The sequence below is a fragment of the Macrosteles quadrilineatus genome, unplaced genomic scaffold, assembly GCF_028750875.1.
Source record: "Macrosteles quadrilineatus isolate MER2022 unplaced genomic scaffold, UCM_ALF_1.0 Scaffold_8__2_contigs__length_117827958, whole genome shotgun sequence".
NCBI classification, from domain to species: Eukaryota; Metazoa; Arthropoda; class Insecta; order Hemiptera; family Cicadellidae; genus Macrosteles; species Macrosteles quadrilineatus.
Window position 1 is genome coordinate 68,743,748 of NW_026542601.1, and position 22,729 is coordinate 68,766,476.

Genomic DNA, 22,729 nt, shown 5'->3' on the forward strand with positions numbered 1-22,729 from the left:
AAGCAAAACATTTTATAAAAAATAAACTAGAAACAATTTGGAAGATAGATTGGATGTATTCTTCTGAGCCTGTAAGTAGCTTCGCTATTATCGAGGAGGTTGACTGCCTGGAAATTTGGATGATTTTCTTTGACAATTTTCGCTTCGTTTCTTTATTTCTTCTCTAAAGAAAAGTTAATTTTGTATCTTGATGAATAACTTTATTAGATACATACCAAGGTGCTTGTAAAAGTTTTCTAAGTGTTTTGGATTGAAATCTTTGAATTATTTCTTTACCTAGCCTATTTGAGTTTGAAGAGGTTCCCCAGAGCTGGTGTAGGTCTAAAGTCTTCTGTTGAGTGCATAGCGAGGTAGGGTACCTACTTAACTTCTTTTCTTGTTGAAGCATGACATTATTCAATGTTACTGGTGGGCAAGTTCTTGTTGACATAGTAAATGTAACTTGAATGGACTTTGTTTCGTTTACTTTAATTTTCCAATTTTGTAGTCTAATGCAGCCTGTAAGTTTGATGATGCCAAAATATGATCCTGGTTTGATAAAAAAGCAGTGTCATCTGCAAACGTTGCAACTGAAATACCCTTCTTGGTAGATCATAAGTGAACAAAATGTATAAAATAGGACCAAGAACACTGCCTTGCGGTACCCCTGATTCAATTTAATATGTTGACTCCAGACTGTTGACTTACCAACAAGGGTGTGTATTTTAAGATGAGACAGAGGAAAAATAAGATTATAGTTTTTTCTCTAGGACCAGTTAGCTCTATTGGCCATTATTATTTATTATAAGCCCAATGATCAAGTAACTTGCAGATGAGTCAAGTTCCAACCACCAAGAGACACATATCTCAGGATCTAGCCAGCAACCTCACATTTAATTGTATTCGTTGAGCACTAAAACAACATATCTAAACAACTATAAACTGTAAGTTATAGCAACAAAGTCCAAATTAACATGAAATTAGGTTTGCCTTGAAATACCTTGAATATTAGCCGTTTTTGAGGTGAAATTGCCAAGCCCTTGTGTGTTGCCCTTATTTGTTCTCCAAGGCTCTTGACACTACACACCATTGCACCAATAGCCTTTAATGACAAAAGTATTTACTGTATAGTCTTCTTACAAATAACAGAGGCTTCACACTCACACAACACAAACACAGGGGCAAAATCATACAAGTTACAGACACTCATAATCCCCTAAATAAAGATCATTGATAATTGAAGGAAGGAAGTAAGGGATAAATAAATACACAAAAAATAGAGGTTTTCTTTTTATTCAAATATTTTTTATCTTTTTTCCTTTAAAATACACAAAGGTAAAATATTTTTAACTCACACGTTACAACTTAACAAATATATTTTTCATGACTTATTGGTAGTATTTATAGTAAATCTATTTACACAAATGTAACATTAATGGTATTTACAGCAATGAACACAGACAAATCACTACCGTAGTTGTGAAACGCTAGACTCAACAGTAGATGTCACTTAGAGACGATGTGAAGCAAGCGATTAAGTACCGGGATCATCACCGATCTGTCGATAAGGACACTTTTTGAGAGAGCTTCATCGTGTGAGTGTAAATCGGGTTGTTAACTTCAGTAAAATCTGTTCAAGATTAATATTACAGAAAATATTTCAGTATAAATATAAAAACGGTTTTCAATCAATAAAAAGGTATAACAAAATACTTTGAGTCATAAAGGGACGCTATATAGTCGGTGTGACCACCTTAAGACATAAATAAAGTCGGACTAAAAAAATAATAATATCCCGACTACAATAAATAATACGAATCAGCTTCACCTGCCGTGATAAGCGTTAAGACTTTAAATAATTTATACGCTTAGAAAATTATATAAAAGAATGTGCACAGATAAGGCTAATTACACTATTAAAACAAAAAGTAATCATAGAAATAAATAGTTTACGGTGACAATGGCGCTGCGCTGGTGCTGGAAGACGTAACTATAGTAGAGAGGCGAGGTCACTTGTCTTGTGTGGGTGGACACTCGCCAGGCTTGGGATAGTTGTTGGTGTAGTCGATCTTGTATTGACCTGCACATAACACATACACAGTCAGCAACACATAACACATAGCAGAGCACAAGAGAGAGGCTTGTCCTGTGTGGGTGGACACTCGCCAGGCTTGGGGTAGTTGTTGGTGTAGTCGATCTGGTATTGACCTGCACATAACACATACACGGTCAGCAACACATAACAGAGCACAAGAGAGAGGCTTGTCCTGTGTGGGTGGACACTCGCCAGGCTTGGGATAGTTGTTGGTGTAGTCGATCTTGTATTGACCTGCACATAACACATAGCAGAGCACAAGAGAGAGGCTTATCCTGTGTGGGTGGACACTCGCCAGGCTTGGGATAGTTGTTGGTGTAGTCGATCTTGTATTGACCTGCACATAACACATACACGATCAGCAACACATAGCACATAACAGAGCACAAGAGAGAGGCTTGTCCTGTGTGGGTGGACACTCGCCAGGCTTGGGATAGTTGTTGGTGTAGTCGATCTTGTATTGACCTGCACATAACACATACACGATCAGCAACACATAGCACATAACAGAGCACAAGAGAGAGGCTTATCCTGTGTGGGTGGACACTCGCCAGGCTTGGGATAGTTGTTGGTGTAGTCGATCTTGTATTGACCTGCACATAACACATACACGATCAGCAACACATAGCACATAACAGAGCACAAGAGAGATGCTTGTCCTGTGTGGGTGGACACTCGCCAGGCTTGGGATAGTTGTTGGTGTAGTCGATCTTGTATTGACCTGCACATAACACATAGCAGAGCACAAGAGAGAGGCTTGTCCTGTGTGGGTGGACACTTGCCAGGCTTGGGATAGTTGTTGGTGTAGTCGATCTTGTATTGACCTGCACATAACACATACACGATCAGCAACACATAGCACATAACAGAGCACAAGAGAGAGGCTTATCCTGTGTGGGTGGACACTCGCCAGGCTTGGGATAGTTGTTGGTGTAGTCGATCTTGTATTGACCTGCACATAACACATACACGATCAGCAACACATAGCACATAACAGAGCACAAGAGAGAGGCTTGTCCTGTGTGGGTGGACACTCGCCAGGCTTGGGATAGTTGTTGGTGTAGTCGATCTTGTATTGACCTGCACATAACACATACACGATCAGCAACACATAGCACATAACAGAGCACAAGAGAGAGGCTTATCCTGTGTGGGTGGACACTCGCCAGGCTTGGGATAGTTGTTGGTGTAGTCGATCTTGTATTGACCTGCACATAACACATAGCAGAGCACAAGAGAGAGGCTTGTCCTGTGTGGGTGGACACTTGCCAGGCTTGGGATAGTTGTTGGTGTAGTCGATCTTGTATTGACCTGCACATAACACATACACGATCAGCAACACATAACACATAGCAGAGCACAAGAGAGAGGCTTGTCCTGTGTGGGTGGACACTCGCCAGGCTTGGGATAGTTGTTGGTGTAGTCGATCTTGTATTGACCTGCACATAACACATACACGATCAGCAACACATAGCACATAACAGAGCACAAGAGAGAGGCTTGTCCTGTGTGGGTGGACACTCGCCAGGCTTGGGATAGTTGTTGGTGTAGTCGATCTTGTATTGACCTGCACATAACACATACACGATCAGCAACACATAGCACATAACAGAGCACAAGAGAGAGGCTTATCCTGTGTGGGTGGACACTCGCCAGGCTTGGGATAGTTGTTGGTGTAGTCGATCTTGTATTGACCTGCACATAACACATACACGATCAGCAACACATAGCACATAACAGAGCACAAGAGAGAGGCTTATCCTGTGTGGGTGGACACTCGCCAGGCTTGGGATAGTTGTTGGTGTAGTCGATCTTGTATTGACCTGCACATAACACATAGCAGAGCACAAGAGAGAGGCTTGTCCTGTGTGGGTGGACACTTGCCAGGCTTGGGATAGTTGTTGGTGTAGTCGATCTTGTATTGACCTGCACATAACACATACACGGTCAGCAACACATAACAGAGCACAAGAGAGAGGCTTGTCCTGTGTGGGTGGACACTCGCCAGGCTTGGGATAGTTGTTGGTGTAGTCGATCTTGTATTGACCTGCACATAACACATACACGGTCAGCAACACATAACAAGAGCACAAGAGAGAGGCTTGTCCTGTGTGGGTGGACACTCACCGGCTGGTTGGTTCCTTTATGGACAGATTAGATTAGGTTGTATTATTTCAGTTTTTGTGATTCGTGGAGAACAAAATTCAAAATGTTTGGTATTGGAAGTATTGGAGGAAGTTTGTTTGGGTTAAGTTATGTCAAATTCAAGTAGTTTTGTTAATTTGATTTATCTTATCTGCGGATTATTTTCCTCAAATACTTTGTTGTATATACTTTTTTTATATAATTTAAAATGTTAAGAATGACGATTTGGGTGGTGTGGGATTCATTGAACTCACCCTTGTTGGTAATCTCCTCAATGGTAGCCTCGGGACAGTCCGGGCCGATGTGACTCTGACTGCCACAGTTGTAACAAGAGATCTTAGGCGGAGGGACAAGGGGCGAGAAAGGCATATGCGGCAGCGCAGGCCGTGTGGGCAGGAACTGTGTCGTGGGAGGTGGCGGCAACGGATGGAACAGCATCTCTCCGTTGGGATGATGTAGAGGCAGTCGATGGTAAACGGAGCCCTGCGACGTGAATGACGGGAAGGCGGCTGCATGTACGAACTGATTCTGGGGATACAACGGGGTGGTGAAGGGGAAAGTCACCCCTCCGCCGTTGCCTCCTTCGTTATTGAACACTTTGCGGTCGTCTACCGAGCCATTAGCAGAGTTTGCATCCCTCCGCCTGTGAAAAAATTGAAACGTAAAAACCGTTTATCAATAGCCTAAATACAAATTTGGGATTCTACAAAAAAATTGTTTGAGAACACAGTGGATTTTTTAGTATGTCAAAAAAATTATTTTGTTGTACGGCATGAGCTAAGCATATATTTATTTGCATCAATTACTAATTTTTGAATAAGAATAAAAAAAGTACGTAAGAGTTTTATCATAAGTAAATAAATATGTAAGTAAACCAGCAAGTTACTTAAACAATCATCAGCCTTTATTCACATACATAACATAGAATAGGTATTGTATAAAACATTTATTAAATATTTATGACTTTTTGATATTTCTGCTTTGATAATCAGCTACTCAATGGCTAAAAAGACCTTACCAATCTCAATAAACCAATGCCCCAATTATTCTTTTGCCTGATATTGACAAAGGCACAGTAGCATAGCATTGTCAATAGCAATTATTCTATAAAAAAAGTTTTATTGGTATTATTTTATCTTTATAAGTCCTGATGTTATTTTAACTGAGGTGCACTAATTACTTACTTATTCCTGTGGCCACTCAAATCTGAAGTGATTGTAAGCCTCGCAATAATTTATTTCCGACATGGTCACTTGGTCACTCCATACAATCAAGCCTACTTCAGGAGGTTTCTCATTTGTTACAGTTCTATTACACTAATCATCCCATCCTGGGTCAATTAATCTACTATTGCATCTTCTTCACAACTTATTTTTCTTTTTGAACTTGTTTAAGGGTCAATAAACAAATCTGCATTGCATCTTCTTCACAACTTATTTTTCTTTTTGAACTTGTCTAAGGGTCAATAAACAAATCTGCATTGTATCTTCTTGACAACTTATTTTTCTTTTTTAACTTGTCTAAGGGCCAATAAACAAATCTGCATTGCATCTTTTTCACAACTTATTTTTCTTGTTGATCTTCTCTAAGGGTCAATAAACAAATCTGCATTGCATCTTCTTGACAACTTATTTTTCTTTTTTAACTTGTCTAAGGGTCAATAAACAAATCTGCATTGCATCTTCTTTACAACTTCTTTTTCTTTTTGAACTGGTCTAAGGGCCAATAAACTAATCTGCATTGCATCTTCTTCACAACTTCTTTTTCTTTTTGAACTTGTCTAAAAGTCAATAAACAAATCGGCATTGCATCTTCTTAATAACTTCTTTTTCTTTTTGAACTTGTCCTAAGGGTCAATAAACAAATCTGTGAGAGAATTGCTAATTTTTTCATATTTTTAGTCTCAAAAACTCGTAGTTGATAACCTTTCCTTGTTGCAACTCTGATCAGCTGTCAGTGTGTATATTACTTTTCAACGGTTTGTTATTTCAAATATATACTTTTATTTATTAATCCTACTCATCTTTCTCCCAGATTCTTTAAACTATAGTGATTTCAGTATTTTCAATCAAAGAATATGCTTTTGTCTGCCTCTGTGATGTTTTGAATCTTCATCATGTGTTACTTTAAATAGATGTCAAATATCATATGTCATAGTGTCTTCTAGGGGTGAAACCTCCAACAGATTATGAATTTCTACAAGCATGTGATTGAACACCAAATTCTGAGATTTTCAGCAACAGTTAAAATATAGCTATAATGTAAATCGGTAGTGATGTATTTAAATGCGTTGCTGAGAAGATTGAATGAAATAATTTAGGAGCACAACATACCAATAAGTGTTAAAAGAAAGTCAGTTTCACACTACTGTAATAACATTTTTCATACTAAAATCTTAATTTACATCAGCGTGCACCATGTTCCTTTATCTGCATCAGTCGTATTACAAAAACCAGTACACAAGCAGAAATTCCATCTGCTGAACAGACATACAATCTTTTCTATAAGGCTTTTGCACATAATTAGAGTTCAGTATTAATACGTTTCTTATAGGAATCCTCTAACTAACGAAAACATTATATTAAGCTTGTGGCAAGGGTTCTTCAAACTGACTGTTGATCTGCTTTAACTAATTCTTCTAGGATGCTTCCACTATTTATTTGTTCCAAAACTTGTACAACTACTTTCTACAAATGTCGTCCATAAAAAGTGCAGGAAGTGTGTATTTTTGACGCCTACAAAATCAAAATAAATGTGACGGTGATTTAAAAAAAAAATATATTAGTAGAAAATTATTTTAAGTGTTAAAATACAACTTTAACATACCATTTCTTTCTGGAGTTAGTTTTTTTGGGGCAAAATATGAAATAAACTTGTATGTTAGATTATTGAATGCTATTAACTGGAACTATTTTCATGTTAAAATTAGCTGTGAATAGTTTTCCCAATACCATTAAATTATCAAGATGTAATATCTGTTGAGAAGTTGTTGGCAAGTGACAACAAATTCAAGTGTACCTATGAGCAGGATTGAGTCCACGGCCCCGAGGCAAGGTCTGTATTCCCGGAGGGTTGGTACGACTGCTGCGGCCAGCTCCTCGTGAACGTCCATGTCCAGCTACTATCCTGTCACTTGTCTCTGGTAACCTCTGCTCCTCCCACACCTCTGCTGGACCTGTATCACATCATACAACTGTTACACCTGGACCTGTGACAACTCAAACAACTGTTACCACTGGACCTGTGACACATACACATCACACACCTGTTTACAAACACTGCTACTGTTACTAAACTGAATACTAGAGACAACAACCAAGTCTATATTTTTCTTATAAAACTTCTACTTATGTGCACAACCTTCGCTACCTACTGGTAACTCAATGAATAAACAGTTCCCAAAATTCTAGAAAACATTTGGGACGAATACATTCCTGATCCTCAGGTATGATTAGATTTAATTTTGGATTTAATCAGTATGAGATATGTTTTAGCTGTAAGAAATTTTCCGCAATCGCAAATGACGATGATGTGTCTGCCATCATAGGAGATCTGAACAATTTTGTCAGCTTGGTGGATTACAATAGCCCTTGGTATTTGCAATTGAGGAAGGTGTCCACTAATTCGCTACTTTTGCGGGAGAATATGATGATGTCACCGTGAGTTACACTTGTGCCTAGGATTACAAGTCCCCGTGAACACAGCAGACAAAATGTTCACGATTTTGTCGGTATGGCTGGTGACAATGATGACATCTCCTAAATCCCAGTAGATGTTCATGATTTTCCGTAAAGGATGATGTCGCTGTAACAGTAGTAAATACCAACTAGGGCCACAATCACAGATTGATAAAATTTTACACACATTAGACATTAAAAACAGTTTTGCGTCTTTAGTACTATGTTTAACAATTCCACAAAAGAAAACTATTTGAAAATATGTTGACTTATTTAATACGCAAGCAGGTTTTTTGTGACAATTACTCCTCCGAAACTACTGAACCGATTGACATGTTTTTGGTGTCATTGGAAAGAGCGTAACGTGAAGTTGTGCAGGAAACTTCCTTTTTAGTGAAATAATTATAGGCCCTGGGGCTCTTTAAAGTTTTGTATTTCTCCATAAGATTAACATGGGAAGCAAACATAGTAGGCTAATGAAACTCCAGCTGTTGCCAGAAATTAAAAGTGAGAAGAAGAGCATAATGTTAATTGTAAACTAAACAGTCAATAAGTTTGCTAATCTAACAGTTTGCTACACACATTTGCTAGCTTGGTTGAAATGAAATATTTCCTATTTGAATTTTGGTTTGCGTAGATATTACAATAGAAAAAGCGAGAGAGCCGGGATAAATTGATATACTAAAAAGAAAACTGAAATAACACTGTGCTACATTTCTTAGTAATCATTGAAAGAGCCGATTTGCAAACTATGGAAACATAGGAAAGTCATAGAACACCACCAAGGAGAATAAGTAGAAATAATGTGTTTTTTTAGAATTTATAATCGTTATTATGGACAACCTAATGCGGCTATGAGTAAGGCTATTTGTAAAAAACACTATAAACAAGATCAGCTTTAGAAAAATTACAAGAGGGCCTATTTACAAGAAATGTTCAATATATCGATCTGTTATGTACATCTTGAGTATTTCCATACTTTTTAGTCGAACCTTTTAAAGTCATCAGAAATTATGACATTTATTCGTTTTAAAATAACGCCTGTAATACTTAGCAATTGCTCGAATTCGAGCAACAGGTACACTAGTAGGTATAAGCTTAATTGGTTGATATGATTACCTCCTCTCTCTAACGGTGCAGTGGTCAGACTAGGTGTGTCGGGTGGTGAGTGGTCACTAGCAGAGTCACTAGCACTGGAGTTGTGAAGGCTGGCGTCGTTCTCCAGACTCATGCACTTGAGCTGATGTACCAGAGGGAACTTGGCGTGTGGCGCACCACGGTAGCCCACCATGCACGCCAGACACGACGGTGACGTGATACACGGGTAGTAAAACTGCGGCTGAGGCGGCGCAGGGTTGAGTGGGCCGTCCATGCTGTTGTACCTCCGCAACGGTCCAGCGGCCTGTGTACACAAATACAAACACATAATGTAACATACTGAAGAAAAAATTACAGAGGAACAACTTCAGCCACTGACCTACAAATAAACTAATATCGGTAAGACCGACAAATAATAGTTTAGTGACAGTCTAAGCACAATTAGCTACTGACCTCTAAAATAGATTGTGGCACTTAAAAATTTATCTTTTAATATATAGCTGAGAGTAACTATTAAATAAATAATAAATTTGGTAGCCTAAAAAAACAACCTTATGATAAGATAAATTATGAGTTAAGCTAACTGACCTTCAAACAACCTGTATAATGCTAACTGGATGATACAAAGTGAGATCAATTTCGTATCTGTCTAATGTTACACTGATTTTGATATTTTTATAGAAGCAAAAAAATAGTGGCAGGAGAGTTAAGATTTGATATTAGAAGTTCTGATTTTGACAATTAGTAAAACTACTAAAACTAAAACATGTTAAGTTGAACTTACAGAGACGTCAGCTGCAGGCGCAGGCTCAGGTTCTACGGGAGGTAACTTCTTGCCCGGAAGGTTGTAACCATTGGTAGCTTGAAGCTTGGTCTCCAACGTACGGAACTGGTTGATAGACAGGTTGTTGAACCCTTGCTCTCGTAGTTCCTCATCAGTCAGCCGTCTCAACTGGTGCAACAATTGAGTTATCAACTAACTCTATCTTTAATTGGCTACACTGCATGGGTGAAATGATTTGCGAGATTCTTAAAAAATCGCAATCTTTTGCAAATACAGTACTAAATACTATATTAAATAATGCTACTGTAATTTTTAGCTTGGCCAAAGTAGCCTACCAAGAATCATTCATGTCTTATTGATCTATTGACACACAGATTTGTACCTGTTCCATAGACGTTGGTTTCCCAGCATTAGGCAAGTTGTGTGGCACATCTTTACCCATCTGTTCAACCCTTAGAGGGTCGATGACGGGGGGCGGAGGTCGGTTGAACGACTGAGGCAGAGTCTTCGGTCTCCCTGGTGAGCCCGCTCTACTAGGGGAGTTAGACTGTAACAAGAGAAAACATCAACTATATGTCCCTATATATTGCAAGTTCCCTTTATAAACTTTATATTTCTTGTTTCACAGATATCAATTTTCTGGATCAATACAGAAAATAACTTCAGTTCAGTTTCAATAACCGCAGACTGCAATCAAAGTTCTAGTTCAAGTTTTTACAGTTTGTACAACAATGAGAACATAAAACTAATAAAACGCTTCATGAAACTGTAACTATATGCGTAAAAATGCTCCAATGGTAGCTAGATTGCAACACACTCAAACTTTCTCCAAAACATCATATTCATAGATTTTCTGTTTTGAGGACAAAGAAAAAATAAATAACACAAAAGTATCAACCACTGAAGCAGGACCAAAACTTGTATTTCAGTAGCAAAGTCGTACAAATATTAAGGACATAAACTCAATCTCTTGAGCGATAGAGGCATAGGCTACTTGCGTTTTTTTTTTTACAGTTAAATCAAACAAAACACTCTGTTTAACACAAAACCCTAATAAAACAAAGACACTTAGAGTTTATAAAATTAAAAACTAAGGGTATTTAAAAACCTTTAAGCTTAAATGAACTCTTTCACTCAGATTATATAGATTACAATTTGGACACTATATTTCAGCAGTTCCACCTTTGTGGTAGACATTTTCATGATAAAAAAAATTGTTTTCCAGTAAATCTCTTCCAACCTGGCAAGGTGAGTTGGTACGACTGACCAAGGGAGATCTTTGATCTGAGGGGGGTGGCTGTAGCACCATGGCAGGGTGGTAACTCATTAAATATGGCGGGAGGAACCCCATCATTGGCTCAGGCATGCTCACAAGCGGATCACCTACAAACATAGAGCAGAAATAGAACAAGGGAGTTGAATAATACAAATCATTTCTTCCTATTAACAGGTAGCATCATCAAGTAATAGTAATAGTCTGCGTGCTTACTATTGCGGCAAGAAATACAATAACTCTAATCTAGGACAGGGAAGTAATAGGTGACAAAATAGTATTATTTCACCTTTTACTGAAAAGTTATGGAACGTTCTTGACTAATTTTGCTAAGTAATAGTATTTCCAATCTCTATTAGAAATGTGTACAAATTTGCAAGATCACAAGGTAGAGCATACAAACAATAAAATCATCACACCCTCAATCCCTTTTTTGAGCGGAGCGAGCAATGCTCCTTTACATAAACTTTTGTCCATTTTGTCATACACAAACCCCTTATAGATGGCTGAAGCAATTATTTTCAAAATTTCTGGATGGTGATAAATACTATTTGGTGAGTGCCAACATCTATATGGCATTAAAATATTATCCCAGGAATCCACCCTACATGGTCTCAATTAAAGTTTCATTGTAATCCTTATGGAAGCAGTATTTGACACATAAACAAAGGCATGAGATCAGCCGTTATCTTGAATGCAACGCATTACGAAACAGCCGATAGAATTATATTAACTGTTGATTACGGATATTAAAACCGAAACGGTATGGATCATAAACATGAACAAATGACGTTGCACTAGTTGGAACCTTAAACTATTTACATTAACATATGGCATGGACAACTTTGATAGTTTCATATAAATAATAATACAAAAAAATGTTTACTTTTGTGCCAATGACGTAATTTTGTTAAGCTTATAGTCAATACCGTTTCTGTTCTAATATTCAGGCTGTTAATCATCTTGTTATTTATTATTTAGCATGATTAATTCTTGGTTTTAGTTTGAATATAATTTAGTATTTACCACATGGACTAACCAAATTTATTTTATTTTATTATTAAGTACCTATTTGTAGCAAAATTTTATTAGTTTTACCCTACAAAATAGACAATTTTAAATGCTATAAAAAATTTTTAAGCCATTTACTTTGCGATTATTGTACAAGAGTACGATACAATTTAACAACACTGCCCAAGGCTTACTTGGAAAATGTTTATTTAGGAACATATAATAGTGTTGAATTGGTTTGAATGAAAACTATTATTTTAATACTAATCAAGTAAGTATTGATCCAACATAAACCTGTTTAAATTCAAACAGCATCATATCTAATTAAATAATAGCTGATACGGTGTGTTCGTAATTCCCTAAGCTTACTTGGGGAAAGCTTCTTTAATAGTTTTATAGTAGCACTCATATTATCTATAGATTCGTTTGTATGAAAACCACACATGCTAATATAAATTACGTGGGATTTCATTCGGACAGAACAGAACTACATGTTTTAACTTAGACAAAATTGTCGGTTTACATACCATTCTTTGATCTACTGTATTACTCGACCATCAAACATACATTTTATTTTTTGAAATCCTTACTTAAATTAAAAATGTTTTTCACCAGTTCTAACTACATTATTCTATATTTTTTGGTCTTTGAAGAACCTTCAGTTAAATAACAGCTTTAGGGTTTTAGCTATTTTAGGACAATGTGTAAATGGCTGGTAAATCAATAGTCAGCCGCAGAAACGGAAACGAAACAAATCCAACCTCCCTCACCCAAGACCTATTGCAAACAAACTGGATCACAGTTTTCAATAAGTAGCCTACCTAAGTCTGAGAGTAGGGTATTATTATTATTAATTTTGGTTAAGTTAACTTCTTTAGTATGCAATAGTTCAGCTTTAGTCTGGGGTTGCTGTGGAGAAACCAGGGGTTTTAGGAAATAGTTTGCTTGCGTGTTTAAATAAGAGTTTCCTTTTTATTGAATCCAGCATCTATTTGGACAATAAAAATATTAAACTGATCTAAAAACGTAAAACTTCTCTCCTTCCAATCCAAGTAATTCACTAGTCCATAAATTATTAGTCTAAAATTCAGTAGGCCTATTCAATATCAAGGCATTTATCAATTTATTCATATCAATGCAGATATTAGATTTTCAGGTTGTTTATTAAGTTGAACATAGTACAAATTGGTTAATCACAGCTCGTAAATAGATGGCTTAGGATGTTTAGCAAGAGTACAGCCTTTTTTCCTTTTAATTAAACAGATCCAGCGCTTCCTAAGCCCTCAGTTAAATTAGTCTGACCAGACATTTCTTGAAGTACACCAATACCTAACCACCCATGTGGTAACTTAGGATGAATTTACAAACCTTCGCGGCTAGCCGCAACTTCAGAGACCGTTCCTATTTGAATAAAAGCACCCATTTACGGCAATGCATTTACAAAACCGCGGCGAACCCCTGGCGGGCTGCCACGGTGAATAAAAGGGGCCTTAATCTCATGTTCATGATTTCATGTAACCCCCAGCCAGCCAGCACCAACCATAACCCACTCAAAAATAATTCATCCCTAACCAGCCCATCGCTACAAAATAATAGTAGGCTATCTTAGTTAAAAAATTTTTTTTTTTATATGAAATATGCGTACTTGAGAAATCCTTTAAATTGAATGTTTAATAGTAGTCCATACAGTGATGAATTGGTTTGAATGAAAACCATATTATATTAGAGCCTAGTTCCACTGATAGATGTACTATTTTTTGACCCTAGATTTGCAAAGTAACGACTGACAAGCGTTTAAAAAAGCTCGGTCTGTACAATAAGCAAGTCGATAATCATTGTTTAAATATCACAGTTTTAGTAAGGAATGTTCAATGTCATTAAAATTAATTGTCCGTATCAATAAATAGCAGGCCTATTGTATATTATGAAATAATATTGCAGTAGCCTAGATGTAAATTAGTTTATTGAATAGTTTTATCTAATTGTTTGGTTGGTTCAACTCTTTTAGTTTTTAGGGGGTCAGATATAAGGGAGATATATATCTTTTGTGTTTACCTTCATACACTTACCATTGCAAACAGTAAAACTTTTATGCAGTTATGGTAGAAGCCGAAACTATTTTGGTTGGATTCTACTTTACACTATTTTTAACTGTATCACTCTCTGTTATTTACAAGTTTGCATACTTCAAGGGTTTTAAGCTTAATATGTAAATATACAGGTCTCTGAAAATACATATAATGAGATCACTGTGGATTTTACTTCTATTCACTGGGAACAATATGTAACTGTCTTACTCACTCCAATATTGAAGGTAAAATAACTTAATAATGAAGAATGATGGTAAGGGGCAATGACAATGCCCTGATAACTCCACACGATTTTGTGGACGCCTCAACGAACGTCAGCCTAGTATTACTGACTCATACATTCGGCTGTAGATATGCGCTAAGAAGAGACTAGGCCTATAGCGTGAATGGTTGACAAACATTCTAACCTCTTCATCATTAGGCCTACACTCTGATACAATTAACATCTTTTTAAATAGAACAAACATTCAAAATCTTAGAGACACATTCATTTATTAGGTACCTAACAAACTAACATTAAATAAATAGCCTAAATCAAGACAAATCAGAAAAAAAATACTTATTCCTCAATACTGGTAATAGGCTACTTTAGGTCTCCATTGATGATGGCTGGATAGGCTAATAGGCATAGGTATGCAATTTGTAGTATAACCTACGAAAGTAAACAGGGTGTCCCATAGGTAAAGAGCCAAACTCTGAGAAATGGTTTTATGAGACAATATACAGAGTGAACCAAGAATTAAATCTTCACCTAATCCACTCCACTAACCATAAAGTTTATTTTTATCTTCGTTTTGTTACTTTTTATCGTTCAACATTAAAGTTCATTTGTAAATTTTTTCCCTCTGCCATATTTTTGTAGCAGGCCCAAATTTAAGTTAATTTATGTTTGTTGAAATTAATGCCTGGTATTTTAAAATATAAACTTTTGTACCATATAGCAAATTTTTCTAGAGTAAATCACCATCATTTATTCATTCAACCAGATATCTGCCAAGTAAAGTTAAGTTTGTCCAATTTGAAGATTCAAAATGGCAGCCATTTTACTTTTTGTAGGCTAACTTAGGCTCCCAAAAAACGGCCAATTTTATGAAAAAATGTCAAGAGCACTTTCATATAATTTGTAATTTCCCATCAAAAGACACCTTAATAAAAAAGATGGGATAACTTAATAAATATCACAGGTGATATATGAAGATTTTTAGTTTATTTCTTATACAATAAGGTTAAATTAAGATCGTGCGCTAGTCAGTGTGTCTCATTTTTCTCTTTATTTTGATCTATAAAACCATTTCTCAGATTTTGGCTGAGTACTTAGGGAAACCCTGTGTACGCTAGACCTTTTAAATCATAGGCCCATATGACTTTTGGATCTAAAAAAAAAAAAAAAAAAAAAAAAATATGGGGCATCTTAATTAACTGCATAACAAGAGTAGGCCTACATCACAAAAAAAGAGGAGAGTTGTTGGCAAACTTAGCCTATGTACCAAATTACCTGTTAGAGCCGCAGGAGTCATGGGTGTAGAGTGACCAGTGTTGCTCTGGGGATGCATCTGGATTTGATCCGGTGAACCACATGGCTGATAAGCCTACAAATGTTCATGGGTAAGTAAATTCCTCAAAATGTTATCTCTAGTGATTAATCTAAGTAGGCTAGGCTATTTAGTTAGAAATACTGAATTTTGTGTAATAATAAACAGGCTACAACGAATGGTAAATCTGATAAATACGCTCTGTTGAGTTAAGACTACAATTACTTAAACAAACTTTTCTGACGATTTACAATACAATTACAGTACAAAATATATAACTTCTAGGCCTATAGGCCTATCATGTATCGAACAGCTTACTAGTAGTAAGTTAAACCAACTCTTGTAACAGAGTTTAGCCTTTGATGAACAATGTGTAAATTTTTGCAACTTCGCTAGAGGAGACTTTTTGGTCTAGTTGTTAGTGTAGTTCAATAAACTTATGACCAAAGAAAAACGTACAGTATATTTAATGAAGAGTTACAAGTGTGTACATTCCTCTAAAAACCCAATAGCAAGAATGATAAATAATGTTTAAGCAAAGACATCAGCTGATGCTACACCAGCCTCCCACAGAGAAAAGGAATCTATATATTCTGAAGAGTAACCCAGGGTCGGATTTGTCTTTCAGAACGAGTTTGATACGGCTTCGCAGGTGGAGTTTTACAAGGTGGTAGGTTTGAGGATTCCTCTGCATGAATTCCAGGTGGCACCAAACGTTTCGTAGGCTCAGGAAAACGATTTTCATCCGCTACAATATAAGACACTTAAGACAATATAAGACACTATCCGCTTGACCCTGTCCAAAGACACTTATGTTGTTTGGCCTCTTATAATGATTGTGATTGGCTTGTCATCACGGCACATATGACCTTGTAGGGACCAGCATATGGGCCCTGTTAAGATCTTCTTAAACTGTCTTGACGGAGGAAGACAAAATCACAAGTGCTGAAAACAAACGATCCTGTATGTTGTGGCATGATGCGGGTGTAGGTCTTAGGAGATCCATTGGTCATAGTTGTGTGTAGTTCAATAAACTTCTGATCAAATGAGTAAGAGAAAAGTATTTTTAATGAAGAGTTAACTATAAGTTGTGTACATTCCTGTAAAATTCCAATAGCGAGAATAAATATTGGTTGCTATGACATCAGCTGACGCTACACCTTCAAAGCTGAGTTTACCCCCGGAATTAACCCCGGGCGGATTTTTACCCCCTGGCTAGATATATAAATTAGTGAGAATGGTTAAGACTCTTCATTCAATTTTAATTTAATAGTAAACATTTTATTGTTAAGTAGCTATCTTGATTTATTTGTAACATCAACTTAGAAATCAAACAGGTTTTTAATTTTAATTTTGAGATTCGAATATCAGGATTTAATCATTGAAGCCAACTGTTGGTTAGTTAATATGATCAAAATTAAACAGTGAATTATGTTTAAATAACAGATAAGTTAGGCTATTTAATAATAAAATGTTTACAATTAAAAAAAAATAGAAATAAGAAAATCAATCATTCTTAATAATTTCTATATCCGGCTAAGGGGTAAAATTCCGGGGGGTAAAAATCTGGGGGTAAACATCCAGCCCATACATCTTCATTCTTCAGTTGTCTAAACGCTAGTTATATGGACAGGGGTTAAAATCCCGGTTTTTATTGCTAATCTAATTAATCACGCTCTGTCTATTTTCATTTAGCCTACTTCCAAATCCGCGGGGGTAAAATTCCGGCCGCGAACAAACTTTTGAGCGCTCAGGTTAATAAGTCGCAGTGACGTCAGCTTTGCCCAGGGGATAAAATTCCGGTGATCCTAATTTGTTACAAAAATTTAAATAACTTAAAAACTAGTGGATGTTATCTAACTTATAGCTTGTGCATGTTAAAAAAAGAGATGTTATATAGAAAAAAATACTACTGTATTTTTGTGACTGTTCAAAGTAGCCTTGTGGATGGGGCTTCTATGAACATTTAAACTTTAACCTCATATCTACTGTTAAACCTAGGGGCTTCTTTGATATGCCATAAAAAAAGGGGTTTCAATGAACAAATATAGGTATACCGTACACAAAATATTAAAAAATATTATGCTAAATATAAAAATTTTTACTTAGCCTAAGTACAAACTGAAAAAACTCGCAAAGAAACTGTAAATTACTCCTCCATTAGTAGGCTATAATTCTTTAGTTCTTCAAGAGGCCTGGTAATGGTTAAACTTCTTCACTTAATTAAGTTATCGATGAATATTACAGTGAAAAACAGTTTTTCAATAACAAAAACTTAAAAACGACTAATATATTTACAACTAGCAGAGAACCCGTCCTTCGTACGGGGTTGGCATAAGTTAAAGTTAATGCTTATTGCAGTTATACTCAAGTTTTGCGTTTGCAATGGGGGAGGACACAGTTTGATAAAATTTGCTTCCTTAAATTTACGTTATTTACACATCTACCATAGCCACAATTTTCTACCACTTCTAAACAATAGAGAAAAATAAATTATTAAAAATCCGCAAAATATCTCAAATCATTCATAAAATTAAAAACAAACATGCCTGTAAACAATCCTACTTTGACATTTCTCATTGCGTATCACAGTTTTTTGTCGCTGCTTAGTTCAAATTAGCTGTTTTCATAAATGCAAAAAAATATAATAGTGCTGCACCCTGTTGGTAATTCGTATAGGCTAACTTTTTAATACTGGACAGCTGACTAAATTCTTTAATTCCCATTAAATATGAATACTCAAGGTTAACATGGGGAGCTACAGAGCCAGTGGGGCGGAGCCCGAAAGGATTTTTGAGATAAGACTATGCCTATATGTTAATCGGGAATGTGAGCTATCATCATGCCAAATTTCAGCCCAATCCGTCCAGTAGTTATATAAAGCGTGATTGAACTTCAAACAAACAAACACACAAACTTTTACATTTATAATATTAGTAAGTTTAAGATAAGATATCCTACCTACAGTTTTTTCTTTCTTTAATTTCTTTTTCTTTCTTTTACATGATACCTACTGGTAGTTGCTGAGGTCAGCATCAGAGGTAAATAAACCTGATCCTCGTGAAGACTTTATGATAAGTAAGACTTAGGGCCTATACCAAGGAATTAGAAAATGAATATTAGATGCAGGATATGACATATTTCATGTGTGTTACACAGAGCCAAAACATTTTTTTTTTACTTTTCGTTCAGAGTAGCCCCATCTGACGGTATGTGATTGCCAAATCTGTTTTAACTTGGGCCTACCTACTTAACTTAGCCTAAGTGTGATTTTTTCCCAAACTATCTTTGTAAACTTAGAAGGAACAACACTCAACTTAAATAACTTACACAAAATTAGGTCTTCGTCTTTTTAAGCTCCCCACGATAACTTCCAAATCAAAATTGACTATTTTCATGTTTAGACTTAGACAACAAAATAAGAACCAAAATCTACGAATTTCTTTCGTAACTTAGGCTACTCAATCTAGCCTAAAATCCTACAAGAAGCAAAGAAGTAGTTAGGACCTAACTTACCAATACCAGTAGGCCTCTACCTTTGGCAGAAGTATAGGCCTTTTTACCTCGCAGAGGCAACGCGTCTGAACCATGGATTAACCGAACATGGATTAGGCGTCCGGCAGTGACGTCACCGGGTGTGGGGGCCCGGAACACCATTTCCACAACGATACGATTTACAGCCATTGGTGTTTGTGGTGTAGTGGAAAGAGTACTCGGCTGATGTACAAAAGGTAATACAAGAGGTAGGCCTAAGTATCTAGATGGAATCCCATCGGTGACACTAAATTTAACTGTTTGTCCAAGATTTTGCGGTAATTATATCGACCTCCGGACCTCACCCGAAATTAAAATTTTTTTTTTTCAAAATGGTCGAAATTTCACGCTGATTTCAAAAATGATTGTCGTTTTTTTCGGAAACGTCCCGTTTTCCCGTAAAATGGGAAAAACGGGAAAAATATTTTTTTCGTCAAAACCCATGTTGTGGGTACTCAAATTATGCGGAATTTCCTCCTGAACAAGAATATGTAAATTTCATTACGATCGGACCACTATTAAGTAAAATATCACCGAAAAACGGGAAAACGGGGAAATTTCTTTTTTGGTCCGATCGTAATGAAATTTACATATTCTTGTTCAGGAGGAAATTCCGCATAATTTGAGTACCCACAACATGGGTTTTGAGGAAAAAAATATTTTTCCCGTTTTTCCCATTTTACGGGAAAACGGGACGTTTCCGAAAAAAACGACAATCATTTTTGAAATCAGCGTGAAATTTCGACCATTTTGAAAAAAAAAAATTTTAATTTCGGGTGAGGTCCGGAGGTCGATATAATTACCGATTTTGCTTATAATGCCATTTCTCCTTAACTGTAGGCTACATCTTTTGTTACAATTTGAGGTCTTTAACTTATAATTTTAGGCTATTTTATGAACATAATTTAACCTTCATTTTATTTCTTTCATTATCAGCAAGTTTGGTTAATTTAGGTTATGACGGTAACTGCCAGACGCCTAACTTAGGCTAATCCACGTCTGGTTACCGGACGCAAATCCTCTGCCTACCTACCTAGGCCTACTGATTAACTGTTACCAGTAACTTAGTGGATAAAAATAGGATCACTTAATTTACTTACATAGCATTAACCCCATGAAATTCAAGATAAAAAAGATAGGCCTAGTCTAACTTAAACAGGCTGCACTTTACTTGACGTCCTACACTCATTCGAATGAAAATATCGATCGATATATCGATTAATCGATTGCTTCATTCGATATATCGTTAGGTTAGTTAGGTAAGGTTAACCTAACCTAACTAACCAAACGATAAATCGAATGAAACAATCGAATGAAAATATCGAATTGAAAAAACAATCGAGTGAGTGTAGGACCACGTCAAGTAAAGTGCAGCCCTTAAACAAGCAAAGAAAACCTAGCTCTATGCAATGGCCCAAGCTAAGGTCATGTAGGGAAAGAGTGATAACTTAGGCCTATTGCTAGAGTTTCAAAGGACTAAGCTTAGGCATAGGCCTAGGCCAGCCCTAACTTACTCAAAGCTAAATTGATTCTAGCCTAACTTTAGGGATTTCTGAAGATTAGTGTTAGGCCTACACTAAGTTAAGCAGTTTTAACAAGAGACGATGAACTTACCTGCATTGAGATCTTGTCAACTTGCTCTAGCCCCGATGATCCTTGCACCGATCTAGTCCGTTTAACACATTGTCTTCGATCATCTTCTTGCTGAAGCTTAGTAAAGACTTCACCTAAGTAGAGTTTTTGCTCAAAAGTAAATGCAGGATGGTTTAAAGCCAAGGTGTATATCAAAAGAAGTTCTTCCAAAACTTCATCATCTGCACTAGATACACCATTAACTTTAATAAGATGGTTCACTTCTTCAATGTTAGAGAGGATTTTATAAAAACCATTAGAGCATGCATAGTTACAAGAATGAAGCAGCGATATGTATAAAGCCAACTTAGTTCGAGCACGCTTATCACTGATACACTGAAAGTCTGGAGAACTTAATTCTGAAGGGTTATTAGCCGAAGTTTCGGTAGTCCTGAGATCATGAAAATCTCGTTTTCCGAGGTCTTCCAGGCATGTGCCTAGGAACCGTAGTTCGAAGGGTAAGCACAAATTAAACAGGTTACACATGACATCTATGCGTGTATGACTTTGTAAACTCTTAAACCACGAAACAACATCTTCCTTGCACACCATTTCCACACATTGATACAATTAACAAGGGAAGGCCTACTTCTTTTTCTTATCAATTAGCAGTAAGGTGTAAGCACACGACACTGCACCTGAGAAATGCCAAATGGGGAAGCTACCAGTTCTACCAACGCAGACTATGAAAACCTACTAAAAATCAATTGTTTAATTGTTCTCATCGCCATTGAATCTCTAAAGAAATTTTTACCAACAGTTTGCACCACTTTTTACTCGTAGATCAGATCAACTGACTCTCATTCCCAATCTCGTCCCACACCAGCCCAGCGAACCAGCTAACAGCTTCAGCTTTTCCACTGCCTTTGAAATATCATCGCTTTCTCGGCAAGTAAAGCCGAAATCACATATATAACAAAAACACTAGGGGTACATTGGGCTGTGGGTACAAACAATGCAGTTGTTTGCTTTCAGTATTGAGTGGAGCAAGCATATTAATCTAATACTTTTCCAAAGTAAAAGCTGAATCTTATTTACATAAATGGGATGTATACTAGCAGTAACCAAAGTCAATAGGACCAGGAACTGGTTCACGTAAATACGAGGTCTACTTGCAGTCAATGGTACATTTGGTTTACGTTAGGATGTATATTTTGCAGTATCCAAATTCAACTAGTGTACCTGTTGCTCGAAATCGAGCAATTTTCAAGTACCGGTATTATACAGAAGTTATTTTTAAAACTGCAGTAATAACGGTCATAATTTTCAATGAGTTTAAAAGATCCGACTAAATACTTATGTACCTAACTAATTGAAATACTCACGCTATTTAATAGCGCTTTGAAATAATAAACGCTTCTGGTAAAAATATTTTCGAATTTTTTGGACCCGGCCTTATTTTTAGTGTTTTCTACAAATGTTTCCCAACTTAAAGCTTTTACCAGTAAACATTTCTTGAATTTATTTATTTGATCTGACTTTAGGTAGGTTTACTTTACCACTGCGACAACATAAAGTGTCCATATATTCTTCATGGGTTTTTTTTACTTCCAAAAAGTTGCTTAGCATAACTGGCAAAAATGATTCATCTCCCCAAGTGATTGTGTACCTGGATTCCTTAATGTGAGACCAGGGGCCCATTTCATGATAAACTACAAGTTACAAGTTACAACTTGTAACTTGTAACTTCCATAAGATTTGCATTGGGCGATCAGCTGATTTACTAATAATATTAGTTTGTACTTTATTATGAAATGGGCCCCAGGCCTCTCCTCTACTCTTCCCATACGTATAAGATTTCCTATTAATTGTCTCATCCTCCTGTTTTCAATATTTCTCCTTTAAACTCAAGAAATTGTCTGTTCTTCCAACAAAACTG

At 36.4% G+C, this 22,729-nt stretch overlaps 1 protein-coding gene across 1 annotated transcript; it reads right to left on the reverse strand.

Annotated features, from left to right (window-relative positions):
• Nucleotides 1-1,267: 1,267 nt before the first annotated feature.
• Nucleotides 1,268-21,537, reverse strand: LOC128999311 (zinc finger CCHC domain-containing protein 2-like). Its single transcript, XM_054425742.1, has 9 exons — nt 20,833-21,537; nt 15,648-15,741; nt 11,019-11,161; nt 10,161-10,325; nt 9,779-9,946; nt 9,016-9,298; nt 7,238-7,394; nt 4,474-4,862; nt 1,268-2,059 (listed from the first exon to the last, which is right to left on the reverse strand). Exons 1-9 carry the CDS (start codon nt 21,400-21,402, stop codon nt 1,989-1,991), a joined length of 2,040 nt encoding a protein of 679 aa, XP_054281717.1. The 5' UTR covers nt 21,403-21,537; the 3' UTR covers nt 1,268-1,988.
• Between the last annotated feature and the right edge of the window lie 1,192 nt (nt 21,538-22,729).